Genomic DNA, 26,390 nt, shown 5'->3' on the forward strand with positions numbered 1-26,390 from the left:
ACCAAACAAGGCCAGCATAATGATCTACGAAACAAAGCAGCAATGCAGCATACAACTTACTATAACATGCACACATGCAGTTACTGCAAGTACTTGAATACAATTAAGCTGCAGGCGTATGAGTATTTCTAAAGTTGCCTGGCTGACGTCGTGGTTACTGGGCTCCAAAACATTCAGGGCAGAGTGGGCTGAGGTAATAAGTACAGTAGTCAGTCAACCGACTGCTTAAGGTTCTTAGTGCCAACTTTAGAGTGCTACATACCATATACGTGCTGACTGCCGCGCTTTGCCGCCGGAGAGCATCAATCCCAAACGCAAAACTACCAAGTGTCAACATCAGCTGGCATCGCCCTCAAACAATGTCCTCCTTGTTGGATGGAGTAACTCCTCCGTGCCAACCCCCGTTTGTGACGTCGTGACGCCCCCAAGACCCCTACGACAACAGGCCTTGCTCGTCATGCTCGTCCACTCGTATTAAATCCGTCGTCGCTACTCTGTGTCTTCTTTAGCCTCGCCCTCTGGACCCTCCTGCCTCCGAATTTCCCCACTTGCTGAAGCTGAGCCCCAAGCCTCAAACCAGTGGGTCTTCTTGGGCCTCTCTCTCTTGGGCCCAAGCTGCTCCTTTTCCTTGGCTCGTTGGCTCGTTGGCTGGCATTGATTGATTTGAGAGTTGAGTGTTGCTCCCCCCTGGCGACGCCATACATCATCCGTCTCCCCACCCTTCACCCTTCACCTTTCACCCGTACTTAAGCCAAACAGCTCCCTCCTGGGCCATTTTCAAAACATCCATTCATCTCTCGCTATTCCTCATTTGCCGTCTAGAACCTCCTGATCTGCTTGCCTTCATCTCGTATTCTCATCTACCACAGCATTATAATATCATCCGAGGGCAAGGCATCTTCATCATGTGGTAAGCTTTCGCCGCTGTTGCTGTGCCCCGCCTTGGCTCTGGCCGCCAGCAACTCTACCCAGAGTCTGCAGTTATTCCCAGTTGCGGCTTGCCTGCACCCCATTGCTGCCGAAGAAACCGGCAATCGGGCGCAATTCGAATGCTAACAGCTTCTCCCCCAAAACAGTGGCATCTTTGGATACATCAACTATCTGGTGGAGAAGGACCGCAAGTTCATTCTCGATACCTTGATCAACGGTAAGTGGCTGACGCGCGGCTCCGGATCAAAACACAGTGCCAGAAAGGCTGACTCCAACCTTCCGTTGCCCGAATAACAGGTCTCTCCCGTCTCGAGTACCGAGGATATGACTCTGCTGGTTTAGCAGTCGACGGGGACAAGAAGAACGAGGTCTACGCTTTCAAAGAGGTTGGCAAGGTTGCTAAGCTCAAGGCTCTTATTGACGAGTCCAATGTCGACCTCACCAAGATCTTCGATTCACATGCCGGTATCGCGCATACTCGATGGGCTACCCACGGTCCTCCGTCGACAGTCAATTGCCATCCTCACCGGTAAGCCTTTGTTCGACCCAGCCCATTCCTCTGGGCATGTCCTTGTCATCGCATTCTGCCTGCCTCTGGTAGCACAGCTTCCCCACCTCACCTGCAAGACAACCCATTGGCTGACCTCACCGCTTCTTCACCATAGTTCGGACCCTACCTGGGAATTCAGCATCGTTCACAATGGCATCATTACCAACTACAAGGAGCTTAAGACGCTTCTGATTGCTAAGGGCTTCAAGTTCGAAACCGAGACCGACACTGAATGCATTGCCAAGCTCACCAAGTATATTTACGACCAACACCCTCAGATTGGCTTCACAGACTTGGCCAAGGCTGTCATCTCAGAGCTTGAGGGAGCGTATGGCTTGTTGATCAAGTCCGTACACTACCCACATGAGGTCATTGCCGCCCGTAAGGGTTCGCCGCTTGTCATTGGCGTCAAGACTCAGCGACGCATGAAGGTCGACTTTGTTGACGTCGAGTACGCTGATGACAACACTCCTCTCCCCGCTGAGGCCGCGTCTCAGAACGTTGCCCTGAAGAAGAATGCCACCGACTTCCTCTCTCCCTCCAACAGCTTGCTTGGAGCTCCCGACAAGTCTCTTCTGCACCGCTCACAGTCCCGTGCCTTTATGACCGACGATGGCATGCCCATGCCCACCGAGTTCTTCCTCTCGTCCGATCCTTCGGCCATTGTGGAACATACTAAGAAGGTCTTGTATCTTGAGGACGATGACATTGCTCACATTCATGAAGGTTCCCTGAACATTCACCGTCTGAAGAAGGCCGACGGTAGCTCCAACGTCCGTGCCATTCAGACTCTTGAGCTTGAGCTCCAGGAGATCATGAAGGGCAAGTTTGACCACTACATGCAGAAGGAAATCTTCGAGCAGCCCGAGTCCGTCGTCAACACCATGCGTGGCCGTCTCGACATTAATGCCAAGACTGTCACTTTGGGCGGATTGAGGTCATACATTTCAACCATTCGCCGCTCCCGAAGAATTATATTCATTGCCTGTGGCACCAGCTACCACTCCTGCATGGCCGTCCGCGGTATTTTTGAAGAGCTTGCTGAGATCCCCATCTCTGTGGAGTTGGCTTCCGACTTCCTCGACAGAGAGGCCCCTGTATTCCGTGACGACACTTGCGTGTTTGTTTCACAGTCTGGTGAAACCGCCGATTCGCTGATGGCTTTGCGCTACTGCTTGGAGCGTGGCGCTTTGACCGTTGGTATTGTCAATGTTGTCGGTTCCTCCATTTCTCTTCTCACCCACTGCGGTGTCCACGTCAACGCCGGTCCCGAGATCGGTGTTGCCTCCACCAAGGCCTACACCTCTCAGTTCATTGCCATGGTCATGTTCGCTTTGTCCCTGAGCGAGGACCGGGCTTCCAAGAAGGAGCGTCGCGAGGAAATCATGCAAGGTCTCGCCAATGTGTCCAGCCAGATCAAGACCATTTTGGAATTGGACAAACCCATCAAGGAGATGTGTGAGAAGGTTTTCAAGAACCAAAAGTCCCTTCTCCTTCTTGGTCGCGGTAGCCAGTTCTCCACTGCACTCGAAGGTGCGCTCAAGATCAAGGAAATTTCCTACCTCCACTGCGAGGCTGTCATGTCTGGTGAACTAAAGCACGGTGTGTTGGCCTTGGTCGATGCCAATATGCCCATCATTATGATCCTCACTCGTGATGAGATTTTCAAGAAGTCTCTCAATGCATATCAGCAAGGTAAGACACGGCCCCCTTCTTCGCCTCCACTCGAGCGGGCGCCGTTCAATCGTTACTGTTTTGAATCACGCTAACTGTAAATTACAGTCATTGCACGTGAAGGCAAACCCATCATTCTTTGCAACCCTGACGATCCTGAGTTTAAGAACTCGGAAGCTCAGAAGATTGAGATCCCCAAGACTGTTGATTGCCTTCAAGGACTTCTCAACGTCATTCCCTTGCAGCTGATTGCTTACTGGCTGGCTGTTCTTGAGGGTCTTAATGTCGACTTCCCTCGCAACCTGGCCAAGTCTGTTACTGTCGAGTAAACAACAAACAATGGACGTCATTCGTGTATTGGCCATACTAATGTGTCTCGCTGGCGTGTCACCATAGTTCAGGCTGGGTGTTTGAGGCGCGCTTGGCATACGGTACTTGTTTATTCCTGCTCTTGGAGCGACTTTGACAAGAAGTTGCAGCTGCATGGTCTCCGCAGCGATGTTGGATGGATTATGGGAGTTATGTCTTTCTTTTGTTGTCATGGACGACTAGCGATTTGGCTGCAAAAATGTACACTGCACATTTGATAATGAAAGCGTCTGGTATGGAAAATAAACCAGGCACTGTGTGTTAGACGGGTGATGAATGCGCACTTGCAAGGTTTCAATACTGGAAACCTGGTTTTATGAACACTTAGCAAATAAAAAATAAAAGCGAATTTTTGTACCACGAAAGAGTTCTGGAGACTTGTTTATTAGTACACGGTTCTATGCTCTACTTTAGCTCCATCGAAGGTATTGGTAAGGGCCGTAATGCACAAGCTGGGTTGTCTCGGAGACTATAGAAGGAAGATCCCGGATTCCTTAACAACCCTAGCCATTATAAAGAGCCAGAACGAGGATTTCTCAACTGATAACATATAACGACGACGGGGTTCGTCCCTCAAGACGGCTTGCCTGCATCGAACCTGACAATGCACTCCTCGAATGTTGCACTCAAACGGTCTGTGTTCCATATCCCCTGATTCTCTCAGCAAACGCCCAGCTCTGATCCTCCAGCTTCTGATTCTCCCTGAGCTCCACACCGTCCTTGGTAACAATAGCCAGTGAGTAACTGTCAAGACTTCTGGCATCTCTGTAGAATAGAACCTTCATGCACTCCTTGATGATATCCACAGCTTCCTCGCGAGTCAGCTTTGCCGCGGACTCCTCATCGGGAGCGTAACGTCGCATCACTGGCTGAGCGAGCATGGCACCGAAACCTGTAGCAAGGCTGGGTGCGGAATACGTTGTTCCGAGCAAATCTGCCGCAGCGAGGAATGGAGTGCCCTTGTCGTCGAGGCCTGCTACGAGGAGGTGGTTCCACAGAGGGTCGAACTTGGAGCGTCGGCGGTAGAGGAGCTTGGAGAGGTAGCGGTGCAAATTGGAGGCGTTGAGGCGCGCCGAGTCAGGGGAATCGTAGGCCTCCGTGAGGGCGAGGTCGGTTAGATGGCGGTCGAGGTACTGCATGTCCGAGATGTCGCCGCTGAAGCCAACGACTGAGGCATCGGCAAAGGGGCGGAGACGTTTGACGTCAGTGAAGCGGGCGAGAGAGCCGTACGACGCTGGAGATTGTTAGTTTGCATTTTCACTCTGAAGAAGGGCGTTTCTGCATGGGAGGTTCAAAAGAAGGGAGAGGATGGGGGCCGCGCTTCGAGAGGGCAAAACTCACCCAGATTGTCGGCTGCCATGACGACACCGTCTTTGAACTTGATGGCAATGACGGACGTTCCTGTGACGATAGGCTGCTGGGTGTGTGTCGTAGGGCCGTTTCTATTCATGAATGAGGCGTCGTATGCACCGTAAATGTCATCTCTGGGCTGTATGAGGGTCAGTTGGCCGCTTGGGTGTTGAGAAATGAGTATAGGGAACTACGTACCCTGCCCCATGCTTGCGGTCGGTGATCCATGGCTGGTGAAGTGGGAAGGTAGAAGATAAAGCTGAGATAAAAGAGAACAGTTTGAGTGTGTGGGAGGAGGTGCTCGATTGATGTACGAGCGACGCAGGCTGGCGGTTGAGATGTGGGATATGTTGTCGATGGATGGAGTTCGATGATGTGAGCCGTGGTTGACTGCTGCTCAATGGGACTGATGCTGTCGCGCGTCCTGCGGGAGCCTACCGGCCTTGAGGCACTGCTGGAGCTAAGCCTATTACGTAATCCGGTGAGAGCATTTGATTGGCTCTTGAGCAGATTAGAGCTTAATCAGTACCTTATACTAGACAGCAGGAGCGTGTCCTCGCCTTATTGCAAGTACTGGGTACTACCGTGGCTTACGTACCTAGGTAGCTGCTGCTTGCATTTGCATGGCTGAGCTGCAGGAGCTCCTCATCCCTGGAACAAGGGAGGCGGACAGCTAGAGCGACCCCAGCCCTCTTCCATTTCATTTAAAACGCCCGTCTTCCAACGCTCCTCTGCTCTCTGTTTGTCTCGTGCCCAAACGCACACGCCGCGAGTTGCCCCATCTCCGGATTGACAGCAATCTGCAATTCATCGCAAACTCGTCAATTCACAACCCACACAGGCTACCGACTTACACGCCATCTCAACCAAATCAAATTAACAACAATGCTGACAGCGATCGGCAGGGCTGCCGCCCGCAGAGTCCTGCTCCCTAGCAAAACAGCCGCATCAAAACTTACGACACAACTACCTCATGGATCCGTGGCTTACCGCCTCCCCAAGGCCTTGACTCTCCTTGTCGCCGCCCGGCCCTTGACCGTGTCGGCGTGGATGCGCTCGCCGGCCAAGACCTCTGGCAGCAAGACCAAGAGAACCGGCACAGCCACGAAGAAGAAGACGACGAAGAAGGCCTCTGCAACCAAGAAAAAGACTAAGAAGGCCGCTGCACCAAAACGACAAACCAAGAAGGTATTGACTCCTGAGGAGAAAGAAAAGGCGGATCTGAGGCACCTGAAGAAGATGGCCTTGTTGAAGGGACCGACCCTGTTACCCGAGTCGGCTTGGGCCGTCTATGTGACGAACAATATTGGTGCTGGGGAGGGTAAATTGACAGAGAGGATCAAGGGGATTTCTAGCAGGTTTGCTGGGCTGTCGGAGTCGGAGAAGGAGGTATGTTGCGCCCTTGCTCATTGACGCGTCTATATTTGGTTGAACGCGTCAGCTGGAAAATCAGTCGCGGCACTCTGTGGGAGACAAGACATACACAGTCATTAGAGATGCTAACAGATGCAGGGCCTTAAATCTACCGCTCAATCCAACCACGATGCCAACAAAAACACCCGCCAGCAGTGGGTCGAGGCACACCCCGTGGAGGCTATCTACATGGCAAACATTGCTAGACGCCGCATTGCCCGCAAGACCAACAAGTCGCGCATCTACCTAATTCATGATGAGCGCCTGCCCAAGCGTGCTCGCAGTGCCTATGCGCTGTTCATCAAGTCTCGCTTCTCCAAGGTCAACAGCCAATCTGGCAGTAGCACGGTACAGGATACGTTCCGTGCTATGAGTGAGGAGTGGCGATCCATGTCGGAGTCGGAGAAGCAGCCGTTCAAGGAGGCGGCGGCCTCGGAGATGGAGAAGTCAGCGGCGCTGTTGAAGGAGTTGAAGGAGAAGGCTAGGGCGTATTGGAAGGCCCAGGGAGGTGTTGCTAGGCAAGTGCCTTCTGTGAGAGGATGAAATGCTGAAACAAAGAAACAATTTGGCCATGCTTGAGTGCGGCTGTCCAATCAGACCATCTGCGATGTCTATTTGCGGCATAACGGAGAATAGAAGCAGAAGAATGTAGTAGATGCTTGGTTCAGCTCCCGGCCAAGACGAGGCTGTGTCTAGCCTCGTAGAGCCGTTGCCGATTTTCTTTTTCTCACCTGGGGTTTCCTGAGTTATTGTCTATTTACTGTACGTTGGCAAGGAATAATGCCATGTTTACTCGTTCCAACCCGTGCAATGTACTCGTCATTTCTAACATTGTTAAACTCCCGTGTATACGTGTGCGTAAATCAACGCTATTGAATGGTCCCCCGATGCTCGGCGGCAACCCAACGCAGACCAATCCAACCAACACCATGCTATGCACCCAGTAACAAGGCTCCCGAAAAAAGAAACTACTTTTTGCCAACCCCTTCCACTTCCAAAACAACTTCCCCCTCCGCATCAAACCACCGCGCCCCCGTGGCCTTGATCTCCCTCCCACTAGCAAGATACATCAACAGATAAACATGTTTCGCCACGTATCCCCAACAATAAAACCGCATCCAATCATGCATTTTGTCCCGTTTACACCAGACTCCCCACCCAGCCAGTCCGCTCCTCAGATAATTCGTCAGAAACACCCACGTATCAAGACGAGTCTGGTCGGACCACGACGTGCAGTCTACCAGCCAGTAGCCCCTTTCAAAGGGGTCGATTTGGCGGGCTGATATCGGCTTATAGCGAGTGGATAGGTCGCGGGAGAGTTTGTCGAGCTTGGGCGACACGAGCGACGTGGGGTCCAGGTTGTCTGTTGACGTTTCTGGAGAAGGGGGCCTGATGTCTAGTGTGTGGGAGATGAGTTCTATAGCGGACGGGTCCGAGGAGCGGATTGGGCCGGTGTCGGATGTGCTGCGGGTGAGGGGGATGTCTGTTTGGGGCGCGGTGGTAGCGGTGATGATGGCCTTGGTGCTTTTGGTTGGGGGTGGTGCGGATTCAGCACGGGGAGAGGACACAAAGCTGCTGGAGATGTGGGTGATGTCGAGAGTCCTCGTCTTCTTGGAGGGGACGTTTGTGAAGACCGGCTGGGAGATGGGGTGTGACGGGAATAATATCGGGTTGCTGGAGATGGGTTGGGGCCTCGTTGTCGGAAGGGATGGGTATCGACGAGGGGATGTTGATGAGGTCAAAACTGCTTCTTGGTGAAGCGGCTCTGACGTGGTCCCTGGGGGACGGAGGACTTGACGAGGGCGTTTTTTGGAGATAGCGCTGCAGGACTCGAGTTGGCGTGACGTTGATGATGCCGGCGTCGGGAAGCGGGTATGAGTCGCTTATTTGGCTGGGCGGCGGATTCCACGACGACGGAGAAGGAGTTGCGATTTGGGGCCGTCTTTGTGAGGAAGAGCGCGTATTTGCGCGTAGATGCGGCGAAGCCCGGTTATCTATTGCGCTCTGGAAGCTGAGGTCTTGGGATTCTGGACAGAAGGCTTTTTCCACGGTCGGCGTCACGTAGTCCTGGCTGGGCTCCGGGGGCGGCCCTGGCAACGTGTGTAAAACACGATGGCGCTGATTCAGTGATGGTGTTTGTGATGTGCTTGCTGGACAAGGCAGAAGTGTTGCGGGCGCGATGATGTCGACTCTGCTTCCGGGTTGGAAAGCGAGATATGCCCGCGCGAGGCGTCTGTACGTGTCGTCATCGGAGACTTTGCTCGGCGAGGTTACGTGCACGAGGATCTCGACGTCGTGAGGTTCCATGGTGTGGCGGTCAAGGTTGCAGGTTGTGTTGAAACGGTGGTCATGGCGAACATGGGCAATTACGTAGTGAATGAGCCGGTGTTGAAAGTGAGGCTGAAGCTGGGGTGAATACAGTATATATGTGTAACTATAGATATTCACGAGCTGGTAGAACAAAAGAGCGCGGGGCAGGAGGAGGTTCGTGGCTCGAGGGGAAGCTGAGGGCTGCCTGGAGGCGGTGATGGTGGCAAGTGGACCTGTTTCTCAGGATTTGAAGTCTTGACGAAGCGGTTTATATCTCCCATGTTGGAGGGCGTTGTCGAGTTGACGTGTTGATGCCGGTTTACAGGCAGCTGTACGGCTTGAGTGATTTGGCGTCGTGAGTCGTGACGGATCTGAGACTTGAATGTGGTGGAGGGGCACGCTAGCCGTCTGGCAAGGCGCGAACGTGTACGGAGTACTTGAGCATGTTTTCGAGCATGTACTCGAACTTGTTCTTGTACTTTCTCAGCATTCCAAAACCATGCCATTGCATTCCGCATTTGGTGACAACTTGTGCAAAAACGCAACAAGTTGTGCACGGCAGCCCTGCTAGTTCAAACACCCTCATGCCCAGTTTAGAAGTGCGACCTGCCCAACATGCAAGTGTTCGCTAATCTAGGCACGGATTCCCCACCTCTGCTTACTTGGTGCAGAGCCTCAACATCGAAGCCAACTCAAATCACAACCACCAAACAACCGAGCAGCTTCTGCGTTGCGCACAACTGTCGTTGAAATGGTTCCCGAAATGTCACCGACGTCCGCCTCTCCAACCGACGAGCCATCCGCCGTCGACCACTACACGCTTCACATGTTCCCTTTCAGTTTATACTCCATCATGTCACGCTTCACATACATACTTGGCAAATCACACCTGCCCACAGATGCCCCATTGATCCATCAATCCCGCCTGGACCTCAAGCTCGTCAACCTCCACCGCTACGGAAACATCTCAGAAGAATACCCCAAGATCAACCCCAAGGGCCAAGTATACACATACACATACTCCACCACAACCGACACTCAAAACTACAGCTAAAATACTAACAGGTCACATCGCACGCAAGGTTCCTGCTCTGTGTGCATTTGCGTTTGTCCACTTTGCATCATCTGCCGAGCCTAGTTAACAACATCAAAAACGAAAAATAAGCCACCGGAAGTACACAGAGGATGCCATTTCACTAGAAAAGCTGCACGTGGCCGAACAAAAAAACCCGCGAGTTGTGCAGCACGTTGTTGGGGTTGTGGGAGATGCATGACGAGTCTAGTCCATGGCTGTTTGGCTCGACGCCCACAGTGTTGGACGCCCACGTTGTGGCTTTTTTTGCGCGACTTCTGGACACGAAGAGGCATGACTTGATTCCTGAACCTCTGCAAGTGTATACGGAGAGGGCAAAGGGCGGCCCGGAATGGTACCAGGTCATGCATGGACGAGCTACCGTCTGGAGCGTGGCGGTTGGACATATTCATTTATTGCATCCAATGTAACTGATGTTCGTTGGCCATGTGTCTGGCACCCGCAAGGTAACATGTCGAAAGAATTGCAAAAAAAAAAGAAAGAAAAGCACCAATCGACTGCCTGGTAGTCAGGCTCAGATGCGAGTGTAGATGGCCCGGCCATTGCTTGACCCGACCTAACCATTGTAGTTCACCTAACCCGACCACTACTAGCTACTAAATCTAAATATCTAGAGCAAGTGTTGGGGTTAGGGTTAGCCGTAGGCTGGGATGACTTGGTTAGGCAAGCGCAATGGGCAAGCGCAATGGGCAAGCGCAATGGTCAGGTGAGGTCAGTCACTCACAACGGGTCGGGTCAGGTCAGGTCGGCGACCAATCGTCGTCGGGTGGTATGCATTTCTCGGCCGAGATGCATGCGCAAACGCACCAATGAGACAAGCCGCTGCGACCCGCCCACTTGAATCTCCAACCTCAATTGGCGCCTTCAACAACACCATCCAATCCTTCTCCGAACCCCCCTTTACAACCACGTAGGTACCACCCAACCCAAACCAACAACTGGCATGTCGAAGCGTGGCGATCTCGGCCGCGTCGTCGTCATCGGCGGCAACGGCTTCCTTGGCCACCACATCGTCAACCTCGCCCTCTCCCAATGGACAACCCAATCTGTCACGTCCATCGACCTCAGGTGCCAGCACAACCGCAACTCCTCCGCCTCCTATCATGAATGCGACATTACCAACAGCGAGCGCCTACTTTTCCTCCTCGAGGATCTCAAGCCCGACGTGGTGATCCACACCGCCAGCCCAACCCTTAGCAGCGAGACAAAAATCGCCAAAGAGCTATACAAAAAGGTCAACGTCGACGGGACGCAATCCGTCGTCGAGGCCTGCCAAAAGGCTGGCGTCAAGGCCCTAGTTTACACTTGTTCCGCAAGCGTCATTAGCGACAACCAAAGCGACCTCAGAAACGCTGACGAGCGGTGGCCCGTGATCCGCGGCGACCAGCAGACCGAGTACTACTCCGAGACCAAGGTATCACGAAACTTCACCATCCAACTCCTCGCATCAAAACAGAAAAGCTAATACCAACACAACAACCAGGCGGCGGCCGAGCAGCTCGTCCTCGCGGCCAACCGCTCCCCGCCGTCCAAGCTCCTCACCACGTCCCTCCGCCCGGCGGGCATATTCGGCGAGGGCGACGTCCAGACCCTGCATGGCTTTGTAAAAGCCTACCAGATCAACAAGTCGCACATCCAGCTCGGCGACAACACCAACATCTTCGACTTCACCTACGTCGGCAACGTCGCGCATGCGCACCTCCTCGCCGCGCACGCGCTCCTCGTCACCGCCTCATCAGCCACCAAGCCCCTGGACCACGAAAAGGTCGACGGGGAGGTCTTCTTCATCACCAACGACGCGCCCTGTTACTTCTGGGACTTTGCCCGCGCCGTGTGGCGGGCCTGTGGCAGCGACGCCGGCATCAGCGGCGTGTGGGCGTTCAGCAGAGGGACCAGCCTGGCGCTAGGCATGCTGAGCGAGATCTTTTTCAGCATCATCGGGAAACCGGCCACGTTTACGAGGACGCGGGCGAATATGGCGAGCATGACGCGGTACTACAACATTACAAAGGCGAAGAGTGTCTTGCGGTATGAGCCGTTGTGGACGTTGCAGGAGGGTGTGGCGAGGGGCGTGGCTTGGTTTTTGAAGCAGAGCGAGAACAAGGCCTAGTTGGACGAAGCGGCCCAAGTGAATGAGCACGTATTGACGGGAGAGGGAACGGGGGTGGGTAGTGGTCAAGAGGGTGTAAAAGGGGAGGAATACTGCATGGACGTCTTTAAACAAGAGATAATGCCCTACGGCGCTTAATAGCTTCCACCAATTCCAAGTACACACTTGTCCACCAACACAGCACACTTCACGAGTAACCGTGATGCACAAAGTCGCGGAGCGCATTCATCTCCTCTATTGCTTGCTGCCAACAGGCCGCCTAATACTACCTATCACCAATGTCTCGCTATGAAAGTTCCCACATCCCAGGCGTTCACTCCACAATCCTTTCGCCACTAAGTGACTCAAACGCCCATCCTTTATACAAAAGGATAAACATTGAAGAATGGTTTTTTTTTTTAAAAAAAAAGAGGGGGAAAAGAAGGAAAAGAATTTCTTTAAAAGACAAAAAGGGGGTCAAGGCGTAGCATTTGGTGTAACAACGCCCCCTTTTTTGTTCTCCTCCTCTCCTCGCATTAAGAAATGGAAAAAAAAGTTGGTCCACGACACGCCATGCTGAACTGAAGTGAGGTGTAACTACCACAATCGCCGACTACAGGGAACGGCTTCACCCAAAGAAAGAACAGTTCGCCAGAACAAGAAAAAGGACAAAGGGCCTCCTTGGCACGCTCGAGTATGCATTTACTGAGAACGCCTTCCGAAGACTGGTAAAGAATTTGAGAACGTCGCCAGCTCCAAGGGAGATATCTGCCTCATTTGATATGAAGACAAGCCCGACAAAAATCTCGAGAAAAAAACACAGGAGAAAAATGGCAATTCTGTCGTCACAAGCTCCTTCAATAAAATGCCCGATGAGCAAGAGCAAAGTCGATTAATGAAAGGATGTGCAAACAACCACGAAGATAGTCATGTCCGCGTTATCGATGATGGATGGTATGATGATGACTAAGAAGGCCGGAGGGGGACAAGTACTGGCGAAGAGAAAGCAAAAAATATGGGGGACCTTTTGTGATTTATCGAATGACCAAAGTGAGAATGTAACGCCGTTGATAATGCATATGGCTACACCCCAAACCATGCTTTTTTGAATGAACAAAAGCGCCAAGGCTAAATTCAGCTGCACGTGGGGGGCGCGAGATTGTAAAAAACCCCGAAAGCGTTAACGCTGATCATGAATTCCCACCAACACCAAGGCCACCGCCCCGACGACCCCAGGCTGAGTTGCGCCAGTCACCACGCTGGACGTCCGTGTCATCCAGATGGCTGTCAGAGTGGTTGAGCCTAGGATTGTATGGTCCTCGAGCATGCTCCCCTGGGCCCGGCCATCTTTGCGGTGGTGTCGCCTGGCCAGAGTTGACTGGTGGTGCCGAAGTATCTTGGACTCGGCGTACTGTTCTTTCACCTTGCCAAATGGACGGATCGGTTTCCACCCGCTTAGGAGGAGATCGGGTTGACACATCCTGTCTATTGTAAACTTCACCGATGTCAACAGCTGGTAGTTGATCCCTCCGATCCTGGAATCGCTTGAGAATCTCCTTTGTCGTGATTTCCCCGCTGTTGCTGAAGATATAAGGGTCGTTGAGCAATGTTAATAAATCGTCAGGGACCTAAACATAATCAGTTACGAGGTTCCTGTCGTTGTACTGCTGCGGCCTGGATCTACTCCATGATGGGATAGCAACTTACCTGACACATCTCCTCAATATTGTTGATAAGCATTTCCACAGCGTCAATGACATATATAGCCTCACCATCCAAAGCGGGCGCTTTGTTTGGGTTTGTCAAGATATTCGGTGCGATGACCGTGGCAAGGTTTCTGATGTCCATCTTGGATCCGACATCATCGTCAAGTTGGTGAAAAGATCCAGCCCACTTCAAAAAGGAAAATAAAATCTCAAGACTATCCCGATGACTCTTTGGCAAGAGGCAGCAAGTCAGGTGAAGGCACTGCTTTCTCCTCTCCAGATCTGGGAGCTTTGCCGCAGCAATCCAAAGGCTGTACAACTTGTGCGTCATGAGAGGATCGGGGAGATCTCGAAGGTACCGCTTTAGCAGCGCTGCCAGTTGAACAACAGGCTGCTCCATGAAATTAACAACGTCACAGCCCTCCTGGTTAATCTTTTCGACCAATGCCTGTTGCTTCTTGATATTGCCGTTCTTTCGGAACACACCTTCAACCGACAAGTCCATCTTGCGCATTGAAGCAATAATGTCATCCACAATTGCAGGAATCCGAAGTGTTCCAGGACCAACACCATCAGTCGAGTCGGCGCCGTCTCGTTCGATGATGATTTCTAGGGGTACTCCAAAAACACCCTTCTTTTTTATGTTCTTGTTTTTGTCGTTCTTAAATGCCTTGCCGAGGTTCTTCCAGAATGTTGGTTGTTTGCGTGATTCAATAAAATTCAGTAACTCGTCGAGCGTAAACTCTTGCTCAACCAAGGGATGCATTGTTAACACGGCCAAGTGCCGGACGTTAAAGTATTCGAGGCCGGATAGCTCAGGAAAGAACTTGCGAACCACGCGCGTGGGGATGGCTTCGGCAGCACGCATATCAGGGTCTCTACCGGCAGACTGAGTTCTCTGATGACCGAGGGGTCGCATACCGTCGACTCCGGGACCGCGGAACATATCTTGACGAGCGTCTCGGTCACGCTGTTGTTGCTCCCGAGATTGCTCCACAGCAACGATACGGGGAATATCGTCCAGAGTGATGGCATCATTCTGCCCAAACATCAAGTCTGTCGAGCCTTGCAAGTCGTTCCTCAGTTCATCGGCTCCAGCCGAACTTGGTCGAGGGCCTTTCCCATCAGCATCCATAACGCGAGAGGATCGTGCCTGGCGAACACTCGTGGATAAATGGCGATCAAGACGGGTACTGCGCAAGCGCCGCACTTCGTTGAGAGTGTTTTCGTATGTCGATTCGCGGTGATTATTTTCTTTCTCACCAGTCCCAGCATATGACTTTGATCTGCCGTCCGACGCAAGGAACGGCGGCGCGCCTAGTTTGTTGTTGGCGGCAGCGGCTTGGACGTCTCCTGTCGTATACGGTAGTGTGCCGTTGCTTCGAAGAATGTCTAATAGTCGAGCCAGGGCCACCTTTAACAGAAAAATGTATTGTCCGAGTTTTGTAACGTGCTCGAATGGTACTTCACCATCCGTATTGACCGCGACGCAATTATTGCAGTACACCTTCCCGTCAAATGCGTTGTGTCGTGCTTCTCCGAGAGACCTCCCTACCTCTTTTCCACATCGACCGCACTTGACGCACGCAAGATGCCATCGTAATTCGCTCTTCTTGGCACATTCATCCTCGATCGAACGTTTACAAAAGGCACAATGATCGGAGTCTTTGGCGGAGAGATTTGCACCTCCCATTGTTAGTTGCATTAGACTTTCATCGGTCTTGTACGTCTCGAAGTCGTTGAGGTCATTTAGAAGCTGTTCAAGCCCGCCATGCACCCCGTTGTCTCGTTCTAGGCGCAACGCTCCCTGGAGACAGATTCTGATCAAAAGTTTGAGGTAATGAGCTAAGCCAGTAACGAGAGACAGAAGTTCCTGCGTAACACCAAGTTTTCGTACGCTTGTGTCTTGGGTTTTTGACAGCAAGGAAAAGAACGAGACAATCTTTTTACAGAGTAATTTGGCTTCGCGTCCATATGACAGGCCTGTATTGGGCAGTGTCAGCCTAAAACATCTCTGTTACGCCCACTGGAACGACATTTTCATTGCGCTGAAGCTTACCCTTTTTGCTGTGTGATAGTACCATCCGGTCAAGTCTATCAGCTGACTGGAAGAGGACTTCGACATGCCATATGAAACGCTTCGCTACGAGGACGCCGTCAACATAAGCTCCGTTGCTGACGTGGAGGAGCATATCCGAAATGCACGCCGCAGAGGACTCTTCGAACGTTGAAAGAACGCTCCAAATGCGGTAAACCTTTTCTTCCATTCGCTCTTCTTCTGCACGAATTCGTTCCCTGGCGGCATCGTCCTTTGGTTCTGGCGGGGGGGCTTCTGGCGTATCGCTCGGTTGACCCAGGCGGACATTCCAAAATTTATGGATCATGTAACATTCCGGATGCCAGTGCTGGTTTTGGCCATTACGGAATATTTCCACGAATTGCTTCAGGATGGCTGTTTGACAACCATTGCACCGTTGAGCAAACTGAGTTGAGTAATGGTAATGGCAGTAGACGTGGCCATCATGTTCATAATAGCTGTCTTGGGCTCCAAAGACTGTTGAGCAGAGCGAGCAAGTGAAATGATCGACATGGTACTTTCTATCCAGAGCAGTGATGTAGGACCCTCTCAGGGCCCCTCCACACTGATAACAGAGTAAACCTAGTCTTCGAAAATAGTCCGTTTCACAAAGGGGATATGGCCCATGGCCATTCTCGTCATCTGCGGGGAAGAACTTTGATGCCACAATCTCACCGCAATCCTGTGTTTGGTCGATTAGTGAAATGACCCAGGGGGTTATGGTGCACGTTCGTGTAAGGACTAGAGTATGGACAGGAGAGAGAGGAGAAGGTGGTGGGTGGCCAAGGCTCAATGCCTTATCCAGCCTACTTACGCGGCACTTGAAGCAATCCAAATGAAAGGTGCCATCCAGAGCTCGAACAAATTGGCCAGTCAATGGCTCTCCGCACTTCTTGCAGATCCTCAACTGGCCACTGGCAGTACGCCCGTTCCTTTGTCGCGATCGATTCCTCTCTCCGCTCTTGCGGGGCTGAGGTTCGTCAGTCCAGGTTCCTGGGAAAGCTCCAGGCATGCTGGAGCCAGAAGTGGTGGGCTTGAGGTGATAGGTACTATCTGGCGTTCTTGAACCACCATTCTGCCAGTTCCTGTCGTTCGCATAGCCCGAGTCGGATCCTGGGTAGTCACTACGAGAGCGATCGGTTGAAGGCCGGCCGTGGTCCGACGCCATCGTGGCCAATGATGCAGCGACGGCCTAGCTGGTCAAAGACGACACTTGCTTCTCCTCGGGGCAAAAGGAAGCCACCTAGCCGTCGAGCCGTTGGTATATATTATGCTGGAAACCACACAGACACGCGATGTTGCGTCCGAGTGTGGTCTCGTCTCAGCGCCAGGTGTACAACAAGAAAGGACGAAGGGGGAGTCTCTCGGTCGGCATCAGCTATGTTGGACCCCAAAAGCAATACTGGTGCCAATTGAAGATATCAGGCGTAGAAGACAACGATGCGCACAAGGGCCAGGCACACTGGCGGCACAGAGTCGAGGGCGTATGATTGTTCGCGTGACTGCCCAACGGCTTCGAGTCTCGAGATCGGGGCTAAGCTTCGGGAAATGGGGCGAGCTGGGCAGCGGCAGCGGCAGCGGCAGCGGCGTGATGACACTCGGAGAGCACAAGTCAAACGGATGTGAATAGCATGTAAGGCTGAACATGTAGAAACAGTGAAAGATGCAGGAGGCGGGGTTCGGTCGTGGCGGCGACGTGGACGATACGACGGCACAAACGATGGGTAAGTAGTGATGTCGGTCTGGCGTTTGTGTTTGGCCACAAGAGTCGGGTCGAGTTGAGGAACGGAGAGGGACCTGAGGGACCTGAGGGACTGAGGGACTAGGGATCACCCTCGAGACATGGGGCTGAGAGCACATGTGCAGTGAGTGGTTGGGGACTAAGGAGCCGCGCCAGGCAGGCATTGACGGTACAGTGGTAATACTCGTGAAGTGCTCTGTACTAGCACTGGGCCAGAAAGTCGGGACCAGTTTGGGGAGATAGCCTGCTGCTGATTGGAGGAGCTGGATGACTGCACATGTGGATTGGCGACTGGAAGCTGATGTGGTGGACAGCGGTTAAATGGCGCCAACGGACGTGCCAGCAGTGTGGCGGCAGCAAACCAGACAGCAACAGGCGGCTGCCATTCATCACTGCAGGCGACGGTGAGAGGAGAGTCTGGTGGCCGCCTGGCGCTGGCACCTCAACTGTGGAGTCTTCCGAGGGCCCTGCAGTTCCAGGAAAACAACCACCGTACATATGACTGAAGCCCTTCAAATGTTGAGCCTCTAAAGCACTACGGTATTATTAGAGCCGACTGGACATGCAGTACCGCCGCTAGTGGGACTTCGGGTCGATTATTGCACATGTGCAGTCTGGTCTGGCAAATGCAATACCACCTACTAGGTACTTAAGTAGCTACCTAGTAGTTACTCCAGAGTCCATGCTGCGCTGCAACACTGTACACCAATTGCACCAACAAAGGGAAGTCCTGACTCCCGCTCTTTCCAGATGTCCTTTCAAAACGTGTAGCAAGTGCATCCGCACACTGCACATAGCAGCCACTCCTCCCGTACTCCGTACGTACCGAGAACGACGAACAACCGTCGAAATCTGCATGTGCCCTCAATACTCTCCATGTCCGGGTTCGATGTGAATTCATTGTACACTGCCTTTCCACATTGGAGAGATGCATCGGGGGCGACCTCTACGAGAGGGGCTGCGCTGTCTGAGCAGACTGGAGAAAGGGGGTCGATTTTTCTCTACTATTACCACGACCCTCCGTAAGTGGCTTGCCTAATATCGGATTGGCTTTCTCCTTGTTGGCATTGGAAAGTTGGGCGGAGACTAAATTGGTGTAGCCGCTCTAAGATCAACACATCCCAGGAACGCCCTCAAAGCGCACAAAGGATGTCCCGTCAGAAACGACCCTCGGATCCACAGTACGTAGGAGGCGGCCCGTTAACCCAGAGGGAAGAAACGTCGATGGAACTTGAAATGGGGACATGAGCATGACGGACCCGTACCGTAATTTCCCCAGCACGGCGAAGGATGGCCAAGAATGAGGACTCCATGCTCGGTTGGCACACCCCTTCATCTCCCAGGCAGCCAGCCTACCCAACTGAGTCGAGGGTAGCATCAAGTCGAAGTCTGGCACTTGAAACAGAAAACTACTGGGCAACTGAACCGATTTCACAGCGTTGTACCCGAGATCCCTCGTGAGGTCTGTACAACGGCATGCAGGAAAAGGGTTGATTCCCAGTCCCCGTCCCGTCCCGTACCACCAGACGTGTTGCGCACGCCAGGTCTTGGGTTGGGGAGCGCATTTCTCGCTTCACAGTACGAGGTCCTCGGAACCTCGGTGTGGTCGCTTGCTTACCTTGGTAGTAGTTATTATGCATCCTACCGAGGAACCACGCACATCAGCATATCCAACACGCATATCCGTGATGGGGTTGTATACGAGAAAATAGGATAGGCAGCCGTGGGCAGGCCTTTGGCGGTATTTCAGCCACAAGAGCCACAGTCAGGGCTGGTTTTCCAGGGAGTGGATGGATATTCTTAACCACGCATCGCGAGGCGGACATTGTTTACCTCATTCGGGTTAACGTGCCACTCCCGCCTCCTCGCGAGGTAACTTATTTTCTATTCGTCGGTCAGAGCTATGCTTGGATGCTCTTCGGTCACGGTGCTTCTTGGTAAATAAGGACGCCAAATTGGCCATGAATGACTGAGACTAACGGACGGTCCCGTTGCCCACTTTCGTCTAGGTCTGGGAGACGACTTATACGGCTGAAAACGGTGTTGAAACCAAAAAGGCACGATGGGGCGAATGAAGTTTTGCGCAAGCGACGTGTGCAAATAGCTCTTCGTCGCCGCTAATATTGTAGATGCCACTGCCGCTTCATTAGTTGAAGGCTAAATTCTCCGGAACACCTTTTGTGGGCCACCTGATGGAGAAGCCGAGGGCGGCAATAATGTACTTCTATTAAGCAGCATGTCTGGTTGATGGTGAGATTCCGGGCGACAAGGATGCGCATGTTCTGAGACTACACATGTGCCTCATTCCTCATTCCTCATCAACACAGGACCTGCCTTCCAGACTGGAACGGTCGAATGAACCAAACCGGACTGAAGGGTCTCTCGTCCTGTTGTTCCAGGGAGGCAAGCGGCCCCCTTTTGGCGGCCCCCGAGCAGCAGGCCAACGATCAAGCACATAATTTGACATGAGGGGGGGAGCAACATAAAAGCGGAGGCCATTTGCATGCCAAGACTTGGGAGCAACCAAAGTTTACTTGGATGTGTTGTTTTCGCCTCAGGCTTGCCAGCAATACCACCAACAAAGAAGAACCTTGTTTTCTTTGGTCCTGTTTCTTGAAAGAAAATAAATGGGATTTTCCGTGTTGTGTAACCAACCATCTGCCTAGGTCGGATCGGATGATGGGGCGACGCAACATGGAAGTAGTGGCCGTTTCATCCCCTTACGATGCGTGCTGTCGTTGCCACGGAAGAAGCATTTCGTTCTTTGGCAATGTTTATGTGGTGGTCAACATGACACTGCAGAGGGTATGGATGGGGGTAGACGGAAGGGAGACAGGCTTGTCAGCAAAGCATGCGTGGTGCTGAATTTCTCAACTCTGAAGCGTCCTTTATTGTATTTATTTACCTTTTTTTTCCCTTTGCTGACAGGATTTGCACGTGTATCTAGGTATTATATTCGACCAAGTTCTGTGCGACTCGTCAACACTCGCAGATACAAGTACAACATGGCGTCACAAAGTGTATCGGGCAAAACAGACTGCTTATATAACAAGGCAAGTTATTATGGCCTCTGCCTCGGAGTCAAAAGAAAAAAAAACTTCTCAGAAAATAAATAATCCGAGATTTATCATAGTCCTCATGGTTTTGATTACGCCGTCATTGGAAATCAAATACAACGAACGAGCTGGGTCGGTCTGTATATTACCCCTCAAACAAAAATACTGGTTATGGCTCCCATGGCACCAAATCAAAATCTTCCCGTCCGAAATTTCGAGAAATAGCAATCTGGCCATGGCTGAATCATTTCCCCCTCACAAGTTGCCTCAGTCTCTTTTCAATCACCTCCCTCCCTTCCAGCGTGCCCCAAACCTCATGCCCGGCCCCGTTCACTATATCCCACACCTTCAAATTATCCGTCACCGTCGTCAAATCTCTCTGCTTCGCTTCCCAGTTCTTACTCCGCTTCACTTCGACCCCTGAGCTAATTACCACCAAGGGAGTGTCATTGTCTTGAATCTGGCGACTGCTCCTGACATCGCGCTTCGTGAACGAGTCCAGCACCAGACTTTCCTGGAGCTTGGCAAATATGAATTTACTCCCTTGCTGGACGGATCTTCCATACACACGATCCTGGGACGTACGGCCCCTGAAAATGGCGCCCGGAAGACGGTCTAGTCCCAAGGGGGGAGATGACGCCACGGAGCCAGAGGAGGAATCCCCGGGTCGGAGAAGCCCATGGACCAAGCAAGTCCTCGTGGAGAGGATCGATGAACACGAGACCCTTCACGTCATGTCCATGGCGGGAGGAGAATACCCGGGAGTAGAGAGAGCCGATGCCTGCACTGGCAAGAACCCAGGGCCCCTGCTCGCCGGCTTTGGCGAGAGCTTCACTGACAACATCGACTGTGAAGCCGGCTGATAGAGGGGACGGTGCGGTGTCTGACCATGCTATTCCCGGGCGGTCGACGAAGCAGTATCGTGAGATGGAGCCATTCTTGACGGCGTTGTCTGCAAAGAGCCATAGGCCTTGTTCAACGGGTCGTTCTCCTCCCTCGAAGAGCACAGTAGGAACTTCCTCCCCACGTGACTTGGTCCTGTTTCCGTGGCAGAATACGTGAATGCGGTACTTGTTCCCGTCAACACTGTACATTTTCCCGGGACCAGAAAAGCGAGCATCCAACGCTCGCAGAATAATCGTAAGCGTGATGAGAGCGACGGCAACAACCATGACGACAAAGGCAATGGTTGACACGACGACCGCCGACCATTCAGTCAGGGTTCGCCTCGTCTCGGCGCGGCCCGTAAGCCTCTGTTCTTCCTCTTGCTTGCCCCATTTGACCATGCGGTCTGTAAGGATGCTCCAGAGACTCATGAGCAAAGCCCAAACAGCGCTCACAATGCCTACCCATCCTTCTTCGTATCGCGTCTGCTGCACCGCAAGGAGGAGAATCATATCAAGAAGTAAGAGGAACTGTGAGCTCGGTCAGTCCTGGCAGATGAATAAATACGTACATACATATATGTATGTATGTACATCATGGCTGGTCCTCAAAATGCACGACTCACCGCCATTACAAAGGCCAGGATCCTCTCCGATTTGCTCGGCACGCCAAAGAAGATCAGAACAAAGCCCAGATTCGCCATGGTCAAGGTCGTAAATCCAAAGGCAAAGAAGCTGCTGCCTCGCGTGTGCAACCCCGGTGGTGTCGCAAAGGCAGAGACCAGCAGGAGAACCCACCAGACGAATGTAATGGCCGTGAAGACCAGGGTCAAGTAGCGCAGGACACGAATACTCCATAAATTATACGGGGATACGGCGGGGTCGTCTGGCGTGAGCAAGTTTCGATTCGAGTCTCTGCTTGCGTCGACGCGATTAGGGAGCAGGCGGGTATGCTCATCGGGCGGTGCAGTTTCGGACGACTCGTCGGTAGCATCGCGTGGTTCTCGATCCTGTTGGCCACCGTCTTTTGTTTTACTGAAGAGAGGCATCGTGTCGAAGCTCTTCAGCGGCTGGGGAAAAGAGGTAAAATATGTTCTTAGACAGGCAGAAAGTCCAAATATGGCCCAATATGGCTTTCTATGGTATAAATTAATCGGGTAACCTGCGAGTCGACCTGAAGCGGACAATGGAGCCTCTTTGCTCTCGGGGGCCAAAGAAAAGAGAAGAGTACGCGCATGGATGGATGTAGGGGGGAATGGGCCTTGACCACCTTTTTGTTAACATTTAGCAATCCCCCTCCGCCCGGAGATCAAGAAACATCTGCCGTGATCTGAGGCAACGTCGACGTCATAGCCAGATTTGCCGCAACCAGGAAAGAGCTCTGACCAATCAACAGCACTGGCGGCGACGGCTAAGACTTTCTGAGTTTCTGTTGGTTCGCTCGATTGGCTAGAGTCATGCCCCACTTATCCGGCAAGAAGAATCCGCAGAGGGAACGGGTTGATGATTAAAGATTTGTGCCGGACCCACCTCTGCCGTGAAGGAGTTTATAGTTCAAGTTTTGTGCGTCCCCCGCATGTATAAGTTACGTACTTAAGTACCCAAGGTAAGCAACTATATTTTGTACATCAACTCAGCCTTGGATCACTTAACAGTCCAACATGTCAGCGGCGGAAGCAGTATTTTGCCATGCTTGAGAAGATGGCCTGCGGCGCAATGGCTCCGACACACATTCCTCGCAGATGGCCCTCTTTACATTTGTGGAAATCGCACCTGACTTTCCGCTGGCTTTGGGGGGACGTACTGTCAGGTCGTGCCAAAAACGGCGTGTGTGTGTGTGTCGAGTCGTCAACAAGTTGGTGATCTGGTTAATGAATGGAAGTGGTGATGACAATGCCAGATGAAAGGTCTGACTGTAGCGGTGGAAAAGAATTTGAGCGTGAATGACAAGGTGAGCTGGCACTGCGGTTGTCTTTGCCGATGCCAAAACCATTCGACTCAGCCAGACTCCCTTTCTTCCTCTTTTCCTTTCATTCAACAAACGACCACTGCACAAGGAGTCTTACTCGAAACAAACTGCCCATGTAGGTTGCGTGTCTGTTTCGACGTCTTAATAATAGTGTTGAAAAGGGAAACTATTGCGCAAGAGTAAAAAAGGACGTGGGCCCAGACAAGCAACAATTTGAACAAGACATGGCAGCTTTTCATTCAGGACAACCTAGAATACGAGTAGCAAGGAATCCAGGCCTTGCAAGACCTCGTCATGGCAGAATAACATGGAACATCAGTTTTAGGGAACAACGAAATGAATAATAGCAAAGCGGCAACAGCGAAAGAAATCACACCAGGGACCGCCGAAGGCAATACAAGAATCGTAGTCTAATAAACTACTCCGATTCAATGCCCTTTTGCGAAAAACCTGGGCACATGAGACGACTGCCATGGATGATCCAGCTGCCGCCGCTGACGTCCAATTCCCAATGATTTGGCGAACGCTGTTCTCTCCAAATGAACCTGGTAGCAAGATCTTGCACTACATCAACACATCTCTAGGGCCCATATATGAACGACGAGACCACGAGACATTTTAACGCGAGGGCGGCTCCTTACAAGTAGCTCAAGTTTGCCAAGACAGCGGTGCAGCCATCTAACCACGCAATGACGAAACATGTTCACTCGGCAAGGGGCAACAAAGACGAAGACACAGGTGAATCCAGACGAGCCCCAGGCACTTGTGTTGGCAATCACGGCTCCGGCAACATGGGGAGACGCCATGATGAGGGAACGCAACACCACGTACATGCTGGTATGTAGACATTGGCCTGCTGAATTATCCGCATTGGTCAAAGGTCCAGCACCGAGTATTCATTTCCTTTCAACCCGATCCGACAACAGAAGAAGCTGGACCAAGAGCAGGGATAACAGCATCAGATAGAGCACAAATCAGACTGAAAACCAGGTATATTCACCGCAGAACAACAGACTACCGGGCAACGAGATACAGATCAACCAACTACAGGTCCACACATCACCGAGCCGGCAACAAACCGCGGCAGATGATGCCCAAGAGCAGCAAATTGCCCGTTGTGCCTGTGATGAAGACGAAGCCGAGGCACACCAGCGGGCAATAGAGGACTTCAAGCAGGAAATCAAGAATTGTGATGATGAGCAACAAGCGCAGATAACCGACTGTCTGAAAAAGGGGGTGCAGAATCTGAATAACAGTGTCTGCGCCGCAGTACCCTGCGGAAGCTTTGGTGCGAATCGAACAAAAGATTGACAGGCAGGACGAGGCGATTATCCGCCAAAATGAGGAGATGGCCCAGCAGGGCATACAGCTGGAAAAGAATACGCGACAACATGATGTTTTATGCTGCAATGTCATGGGTCTCTACGATATTTTGAGGTTGTCATTGGGGTTTGAGGCAAGATACCTCTCTGCGCTTCCACTTGAAAAGAAGAGCGACTATAGCATGGACTATGAGCAAGAACAAGTGACAATAATAGAATACGAGTGTAGAGACCAACGGGAACAACGGCGATACTAAGGGTGGTGAGGACAACGAGGATAGTAAGAACGAGGACGACTGGAATGACCAGAGTAAAAAGAAAAAAAATAGATGACGAATAGTCAGGCCAACAGGCTGATGGTCAGCAATCTGCTTTGATCTTCCAAACACCGCGGATCACTGCGCCGTGATGCTAGGAGTGAAATTTCATTGTATATTCACGTCCATATCATGTACGCTTATTCTCTACAAGTATTCCGTCAACTTGACAAACTCAATTCCATGAGTTATTGCATGTATGCTTTGTCACCGCACCCTTTTGACGGCAGAAGATGCTCCATGTTGTGCAGTCGCTTTTCTTGCCCCAACGCCATGTGTTGACATACAAGTCTCCCAGACTATTGACACGATTCCATCACGCGCAGTACGTATAGTGCGTTTTATTACTCAATTACATATTAATTCCGACACCAGGAGTGCTCGATCAGGGCAAGCTTTGCGTCAAGTTGGGGGCTGTGATCGCTGCGGAACTTTAATCAACCTTTTGCTACGAGCGTCTGTTTTCATTACAAAATAAATTTGGTACTCTCCTATTTATACTAGCACCTATTATAGGCCGAGGCAGCCAAGACTGGTACGTTTATTATGCTACTGCGCCAGCGTTTTACTACTCTATTAGCACTAATACTTTTTAGAAGCTGAGACGTCCAAGACTTGTACATGAGACGCATTGCTTTACTAAGTTTTTCACCATTTTATCCACCTAGATGCCAATACTAGATAGTGTTAGAGGTCAGCGAGCGCAAAGCATCGGCGGCGGCGGCGGCCAAAAAAAGCGGCAGAAAGAGACGCCGAGGTTACGTGAGCTCAACGACACGGTCTCTAGTCTCCAGGAGGACACCGCGCGTCTCAGGCAGCTAGTACAAGATCACATAGAGGAAACTAGGACGCGTCTTTGAGGCACCACAACAGTTTATGCCCCTGTATACATTAATATATTATAGTATAGACCGCGATAAGCCGTGTACCTATGTGGTCTACCTCCCCCGACGAGCACCTCTACCCACTTGTTAAAGAGGGACTTGAATCATATTCAAATGATGCCCGGGTTAAAGATAAATCACGGTAAAACTATAGAGGCTTGCAAGACTAGGGTTTGGCGATCCGTCCGTGCGCTTTCTCGGAGGGACCCTAGCTACGTGGGATTGTCATCATCGACGTGTGTGCTTCGGAAGTTCCCGACTCACAGTTTGCAGAATCTTGTTGATACCCAGATCTAGTCAGGCGTAACGAGGGCATTCAAATCCACCTCTCGCTGACCGGGTTTCACTAAGCACCAGATAAGAATCTTACATGTCACCAATGTCAACACGTTGAATACGTTGCAATAGAACGGACGCCTTGCCGTTGAAAACTGGAAGTCGATATTGGGCCCTGCGCTGCGTCATACTTCATCCCGGGCTGAGCTTATACTGTGGGACATTTCGCAATGCTAGTGATTTGCTACCTTAAGCTATCCATGATCTGTCGCACCAATGTATGTATAGCAAACAAATACACTTCTCTAATCCCCACATCTGGACAAAGAACAACCCTGAATACCATCGTTTTCTCAGCTCGAGCAGGTATTTTAAAAAAC

At 51.8% G+C, this 26,390-nt stretch overlaps 11 protein-coding genes across 13 annotated transcripts; 6 read left to right on the top strand and 5 right to left on the bottom strand.

The window, feature by feature from the left end:
- Positions 1 to 309: 309 nt before the first annotated feature.
- GFA1 (glutamine--fructose-6-phosphate transaminase (isomerizing)) lies at positions 310 to 3,882 on the top strand. Its single transcript, XM_007812320.2, has 5 exons — positions 310 to 910; positions 1,077 to 1,147; positions 1,228 to 1,459; positions 1,596 to 3,175; positions 3,263 to 3,882. The coding sequence occupies exons 1-5, from the start codon at positions 906 to 908 to the stop codon at positions 3,481 to 3,483; spliced, it is 2,109 nt and encodes a 702-aa protein (XP_007810511.1). The 5' UTR covers positions 310 to 905; the 3' UTR covers positions 3,484 to 3,882.
- A 9-nt stretch (positions 3,883 to 3,891) lies between these two features.
- PRE4 (Proteasome subunit beta type-7) lies at positions 3,892 to 5,272 on the bottom strand. The gene is made up of 3 exons (XM_007812319.2): positions 5,072 to 5,272; positions 4,865 to 5,012; positions 3,892 to 4,757 (listed from the first exon to the last, which is right to left on the bottom strand). The coding sequence occupies exons 1-3, from the start codon at positions 5,099 to 5,101 to the stop codon at positions 4,150 to 4,152; spliced, it is 786 nt and encodes a 261-aa protein (XP_007810510.1). The 5' UTR covers positions 5,102 to 5,272; the 3' UTR covers positions 3,892 to 4,149.
- A 486-nt stretch (positions 5,273 to 5,758) lies between these two features.
- On the top strand, positions 5,759 to 6,829 carry J3458_003498 (uncharacterized protein; the record flags this gene model as incomplete). Its single annotated transcript, XM_007812318.2, has 2 exons — positions 5,759 to 6,262; positions 6,386 to 6,829. 2 exons carry the CDS (start codon positions 5,759 to 5,761, stop codon positions 6,827 to 6,829), a joined length of 948 nt encoding a protein of 315 aa, XP_007810509.2.
- A 425-nt stretch (positions 6,830 to 7,254) lies between these two features.
- J3458_003499 (uncharacterized protein) lies at positions 7,255 to 8,593 on the bottom strand (the record flags this gene model as incomplete). The annotated part of the gene is made up of 2 exons (XM_066117783.1): positions 7,255 to 7,750; positions 7,842 to 8,593. 2 exons carry the CDS (start codon positions 8,591 to 8,593, stop codon positions 7,255 to 7,257), a joined length of 1,248 nt encoding a protein of 415 aa, XP_065977574.1.
- Positions 8,594 to 9,248: 655 nt separating this feature from the next.
- Positions 9,249 to 10,156, top strand: J3458_003500 (uncharacterized protein). Of its 3 annotated transcripts, none has more exons than XM_066117786.1 (2): positions 9,249 to 9,599; positions 9,662 to 10,156. In XM_066117786.1, the coding sequence occupies exons 1-2, from the start codon at positions 9,348 to 9,350 to the stop codon at positions 9,758 to 9,760; spliced, it is 351 nt and encodes a 116-aa protein (XP_065977577.1). In that variant the 5' UTR covers positions 9,249 to 9,347; the 3' UTR covers positions 9,761 to 10,156. The 3 variants fall into 3 exon arrangements, with proteins under 3 accessions (XP_065977577.1, XP_065977576.1, XP_065977575.1); XM_066117785.1 differs by having other exon boundaries at positions 9,679 to 10,156; XM_066117784.1 differs by having other exon boundaries at positions 9,249 to 10,156.
- A 267-nt stretch (positions 10,157 to 10,423) lies between these two features.
- ERG26 (erg26, C-3 sterol dehydrogenase) lies at positions 10,424 to 12,018 on the top strand. Its single transcript, XM_007812315.2, has 2 exons — positions 10,424 to 11,103; positions 11,173 to 12,018. Exons 1-2 carry the CDS (start codon positions 10,633 to 10,635, stop codon positions 11,797 to 11,799), a joined length of 1,098 nt encoding a protein of 365 aa, XP_007810506.1. The 5' UTR covers positions 10,424 to 10,632; the 3' UTR covers positions 11,800 to 12,018.
- Positions 11,979 to 17,332, bottom strand: rga1 (Rho-type GTPase activating protein Rga1). Its single transcript, XM_066117787.1, has 4 exons — positions 16,376 to 17,332; positions 15,544 to 16,243; positions 13,486 to 15,467; positions 11,979 to 13,406 (listed from the first exon to the last, which is right to left on the bottom strand). Exons 1-4 carry the CDS (start codon positions 16,727 to 16,729, stop codon positions 12,969 to 12,971), a joined length of 3,474 nt encoding a protein of 1,157 aa, XP_065977578.1. The 5' UTR covers positions 16,730 to 17,332; the 3' UTR covers positions 11,979 to 12,968.
- Positions 17,333 to 19,624: 2,292 nt separating this feature from the next.
- J3458_003504 (uncharacterized protein) lies at positions 19,625 to 22,531 on the bottom strand. The gene is made up of 2 exons (XM_066117789.1): positions 21,869 to 22,531; positions 19,625 to 21,773 (listed from the first exon to the last, which is right to left on the bottom strand). Exons 1-2 carry the CDS (start codon positions 22,289 to 22,291, stop codon positions 20,895 to 20,897), a joined length of 1,302 nt encoding a protein of 433 aa, XP_065977579.1. The 5' UTR covers positions 22,292 to 22,531; the 3' UTR covers positions 19,625 to 20,894.
- On the top strand, positions 20,366 to 20,782 carry J3458_003503 (uncharacterized protein; the record flags this gene model as incomplete). The annotated part of the gene is made up of 1 exon (XM_066117788.1): positions 20,366 to 20,782. The coding sequence occupies one exon, from the start codon at positions 20,366 to 20,368 to the stop codon at positions 20,780 to 20,782; it is 417 nt and encodes a 138-aa protein (XP_065977580.1).
- Positions 22,532 to 22,890: 359 nt separating the features above from the next.
- J3458_003505 (uncharacterized protein) lies at positions 22,891 to 23,235 on the bottom strand (the record flags this gene model as incomplete). Its single annotated transcript, XM_066117790.1, has 1 exon — positions 22,891 to 23,235. The coding sequence occupies one exon, from the start codon at positions 23,233 to 23,235 to the stop codon at positions 22,891 to 22,893; it is 345 nt and encodes a 114-aa protein (XP_065977581.1).
- A 675-nt stretch (positions 23,236 to 23,910) lies between these two features.
- J3458_003506 (uncharacterized protein) lies at positions 23,911 to 24,790 on the top strand (the record flags this gene model as incomplete). Its single annotated transcript, XM_066117791.1, has 3 exons — positions 23,911 to 24,048; positions 24,178 to 24,400; positions 24,468 to 24,790. The coding sequence occupies 3 exons, from the start codon at positions 23,911 to 23,913 to the stop codon at positions 24,788 to 24,790; spliced, it is 684 nt and encodes a 227-aa protein (XP_065977582.1).
- Positions 24,791 to 26,390: the final 1,600 nt, after the last annotated feature.

Source organism: Metarhizium acridum (genome assembly GCF_019434415.1).
Source record: "Metarhizium acridum strain ARSEF 324 chromosome Unknown scaffold_13, whole genome shotgun sequence".
Lineage (NCBI taxonomy): Eukaryota > Fungi > Ascomycota > Sordariomycetes > Hypocreales > Clavicipitaceae > Metarhizium > Metarhizium acridum.

What these genes read in the sequence shown, in the direction of transcription:
- GFA1 (XM_007812320.2), top strand. An exon ending in TCTCGATACCTTGATCAACG is followed by an intron (nt 1,148 to 1,227) that starts GTAAGTGGCTGA and finishes CCCGAATAACAG; the next exon opens with GTCTCTCCCGTCTCGAGTAC. An exon ending in TCTCAATGCATATCAGCAAG is followed by an intron (nt 3,176 to 3,262) that starts GTAAGACACGGC and finishes TGTAAATTACAG; the next exon opens with TCATTGCACGTGAAGGCAAA.
- J3458_003504 (XM_066117789.1), bottom strand. Translation starts at nt 22,291, where the DNA reads ATGCCTCTCTTCAGTAAAACAAAAGACGGTGGCCAACAGGATCGAGAA. An exon ending in TCCTGGCCTTTGTAATGGCG is followed by an intron (nt 21,774 to 21,868) that starts GTGAGTCGTGCA and finishes CCGAGCTCACAG; the next exon opens with TTCCTCTTACTTCTTGATAT.
- rga1 (XM_066117787.1), bottom strand. Translation starts at nt 16,729, where the DNA reads ATGGCGTCGGACCACGGCCGGCCTTCAACCGATCGCTCTCGTAGTGAC. An exon ending in TGGATTGCTTCAAGTGCCGC is followed by an intron (nt 16,244 to 16,375) that starts GTAAGTAGGCTG and finishes GACCAAACACAG; the next exon opens with GATTGCGGTGAGATTGTGGC. An exon ending in ACTATCACACAGCAAAAAGG is followed by an intron (nt 15,468 to 15,543) that starts GTAAGCTTCAGC and finishes TGCCCAATACAG; the next exon opens with GCCTGTCATATGGACGCGAA.
- PRE4 (XM_007812319.2), bottom strand. Translation starts at nt 5,101, where the DNA reads ATGGATCACCGACCGCAAGCATGGGGCAGG. An exon ending in GACCGCAAGCATGGGGCAGG is followed by an intron (nt 5,013 to 5,071) that starts GTACGTAGTTCC and finishes ACCCTCATACAG; the next exon opens with CCCAGAGATGACATTTACGG. An exon ending in CATGGCAGCCGACAATCTGG is followed by an intron (nt 4,758 to 4,864) that starts GTGAGTTTTGCC and finishes AACAATCTCCAG; the next exon opens with CGTCGTACGGCTCTCTCGCC.
- ERG26 (XM_007812315.2), top strand. Translation starts at nt 10,633, where the DNA reads ATGTCGAAGCGTGGCGATCTCGGCCGCGTCGTCGTCATCGGCGGCAAC. An exon ending in AGTACTACTCCGAGACCAAG is followed by an intron (nt 11,104 to 11,172) that starts GTATCACGAAAC and finishes CACAACAACCAG; the next exon opens with GCGGCGGCCGAGCAGCTCGT.
- J3458_003500 (XM_066117786.1), top strand. Translation starts at nt 9,348, where the DNA reads ATGGTTCCCGAAATGTCACCGACGTCCGCCTCTCCAACCGACGAGCCA. An exon ending in AGATCAACCCCAAGGGCCAA is followed by an intron (nt 9,600 to 9,661) that starts GTATACACATAC and finishes AAATACTAACAG; the next exon opens with GTCACATCGCACGCAAGGTT.